Source organism: Elephantulus edwardii, unplaced genomic scaffold, assembly GCF_000299155.1.
Source record: "Elephantulus edwardii isolate Elephantulus edwardi_28Jun2011 unplaced genomic scaffold, EleEdw1.0 scaffold00018, whole genome shotgun sequence".
NCBI lineage: Eukaryota > Metazoa > Chordata > Mammalia > Macroscelidea > Macroscelididae > Elephantulus > Elephantulus edwardii.
Window position 1 is genome coordinate 5,298,420 of NW_006399768.1, and position 2,597 is coordinate 5,301,016.

At 54.8% G+C, this 2,597-nt stretch overlaps 1 protein-coding gene across 2 annotated transcripts; it reads right to left on the reverse strand.

Moving 5' to 3' along the window:
• Positions 1–501: 501 nt before the first annotated feature.
• On the reverse strand, positions 502–2,591 carry HAND2 (heart and neural crest derivatives expressed 2). Of its 2 annotated transcripts, XM_006882214.1 has the most exons (3): positions 2,318–2,591; positions 1,974–2,224; positions 502–689 (listed from the first exon to the last, which is right to left on the reverse strand). In XM_006882214.1, exons 1-3 carry the CDS (start codon positions 2,526–2,528, stop codon positions 591–593), a joined length of 561 nt encoding a protein of 186 aa, XP_006882276.1. In that variant the 5' UTR covers positions 2,529–2,591; the 3' UTR covers positions 502–590. The 2 variants fall into 2 exon arrangements, with proteins under 2 accessions (XP_006882276.1, XP_006882275.1); XM_006882213.1 differs by having other exon boundaries at positions 567–689; positions 1,974–2,528.
• Between the last annotated feature and the right edge of the window lie 6 nt (positions 2,592–2,597).

Consider the following 2,597-nt stretch of genomic DNA (forward strand, 5'->3'; position numbering starts at 1 on the left):
AGTTTTAGAGGACTGAAGTGCACGAAAGCTGTTGGAAACATTTTCGAAGAGGGAACGACCACAGATGAAAAGACAGCACTAGATAGCGACCCCAACGAATGTTAGCGGCCCTATTTTCTGCTTTGAAATAAAACTTTATAATTCCTAGGAATATTTATATCCAAAAGGCCTCAAAGATATACTTCACATAGGTTACTACTGTCCGCTGTCTTTAGCTGGAAGGAGGTGGGCAGGTGGGGAGGGGGCCACGCTGGTGTCTACACAGCCAGAAGAACATTCACACAGAGAATGTACAAGACGACGGGATCCCTTACCACGCGGGAGTGTCCTCTTCATATTAAAATATGGAATGCTTTTCTTCAGATAGCCACTTTTTTTTTTTTTTGAGGGGGAGGTGAGGAGCAGATGCCTCAGAGGGGACAAAGGGAAGGGAGGGAAATTGCACATAAATAAATCGGATGAATCCAAATGCCTCCAAAGTCCTCGAGCTGAGCGCGGGTGGAGGGGTTGCTCTGAGTCCTGGGTCTGCACGGCGTCTGGGCCCTGGCCAGCTCCCGTTCTCTTCCTCTTCCTCCTCCTCCTCCTTCTCCTCACTGCTTGAGCTCCAGGGCCCAGACATGCTGTGGCCAGCCCGTCCGGCCTTTGGTTTTCTTGTCGTTGCTGCTCACTGTGCTTTTCAAGATTTCATTCTGGGCAGAGGTCAGGCGAAGGGAAGAAAAGTGGAAAGAGAAATTTAGAGAGGAGAACTAGTCCGACGCCACCCTACCTTTTCCTCAGCCTGCGGGGGTAGAGCGAGAGGCAGGAAGGGCTTTGGGGGGTGGGGAGCGCTACGCCTCAGCTTCTGCTGTAAAGCTACGAAGTTCTGAGCCGGCCTTGCTGCTGAGGAAGTCTCCTCACGCCTGCAGCGCTACGCTAGCAGATCGGCAAGTTTATAAACACCCTGAGCTTTTCACGCTGTTTAAAAAAAGAGTTGGGGGGCTGTTCCTTGACTCGAGGGGCAGCAGTGAGGGCTGGCGTTAAAATGTGTTTTCAGTCTCAAGTTTGGCGCTCTAGTGAAGACCGGTCGAAGGCCCTACAGCCCAGCCTGGGCCTCCCTGCCAGCGGCTCAGCTCTTCTCCTCTAAGTCCTCTAAAATCTCTGGGTATTTGAGAGGTCACCCCGTCGTGCAGCAACCAAAGGGCTACAAGAACCAAAGAAGAAAAGAAAAATCACCCATGCCCCTCTGGGCAATAAATAACCTTATCCTGAAAACCAGAGATCCTATGGGTACCGAGGAGAAACCTGAGAAAGCTTGAAACGGCTGGGTATAATTTTGCGTTGCTGTTACCAACAAACAGTAACAATGACCAGACTAATGTTTACCTTTTCCTGGTCTTAAAAATGCACAAGTTAATTGGAAAAACTCGTGGATTATATTCATCTGGGAAATTATGCTTAACCTCATCGCCAAAAAGAAACTGGAGCTGCATTTTGAAGTTAAAAGCGTTCCTATAGATGTCTACCTTTACTTCTTGCCGGCACAGTAAGGAGGGCACCCACAAACCCCTCCAGGCTCAGAATCCAGGGCAGCCTTGTTGTAGGGGATGGGGATGGGGTGCGATTAACAGTGCAACAATCAGAAAAGAGCATTTCTGGGCCGTTTATTTTTAGAACTATCTAAGGCAAGGTCAGATTGGAAGCTAAATGAAGGTTCTAAATGAGCCCTAAGTGCAGGGCTGGCCAGGGCTAGGGGGAGATGGAGATTCGCCCTCAGCGCCTGGGGGATCAGCACGAAGGGGGGAGGTATATTGCCAAAGAAAAGCATCCCTCTCACAGTCCTCTTCCTTGCTGCCACCCCTCCCCAGCTCCTCTCCTTGAATAGGAAACCTTCTCTACCTGCGGGATGCTATTGCTCAGCCCTATTAGAAAGAGGCGGGTAACACCAGTGCCCTGAACACCCCCCTCTGGGGCCCTGGCTACCCCCTGCTACTGACCAGCTCCTTCTTCCTCTTCTCTTCCTTCACATCTGTCTTCTTAATCTCCGCCTTGAAGGCCTCCGCCTCGCCGTTCTGGTCGTCCTTGGCCAGTAGGTCCATGAGGTAGGCGATGTAGCTGGTGGCCAGGCGCAGCGTCTTGATCTTGGAGAGCTTGGTGTCGGCGGGGACATTGGGGATGCACTCGCGCAGCTCCGCGAAGGCACTGTTGATACTCTGAGTCCTGCGTCTCTCCTTGCGGTTGGCGGTGCCTCGGCGCTTCACCGGGCGCGGCCCCCCCAGGCCTGGGGGCCCGGCGCCGGGCGGCACCCCCCCGTAATGGGAGTGGTCCAGGCCCGCGGCGCCGCTGGCATACTCAGGGCTGTAGGACAAGGCCATGCTGTAGTCAGGGGGCGACATCTCGGGGTGGCCGATGAGCCAGCCATGGAAGTAAGGGTTCTCCTCGTGGCTGCAACGGCTGGCGGCGGCGGCAGCAGCAGCCGCGGCGGCGGCAGCGAACGGATAGCCCTCGTGGTGCACCACCGGGTGGTGGGGGAAGCCCCCCACCAGACTCATGTCGCCCGGAGTGCCCCTCCACGAGCCCCAGCGTGCGCGCAGCCCCGCTGCGCCCTCGGCCCGGGCCCC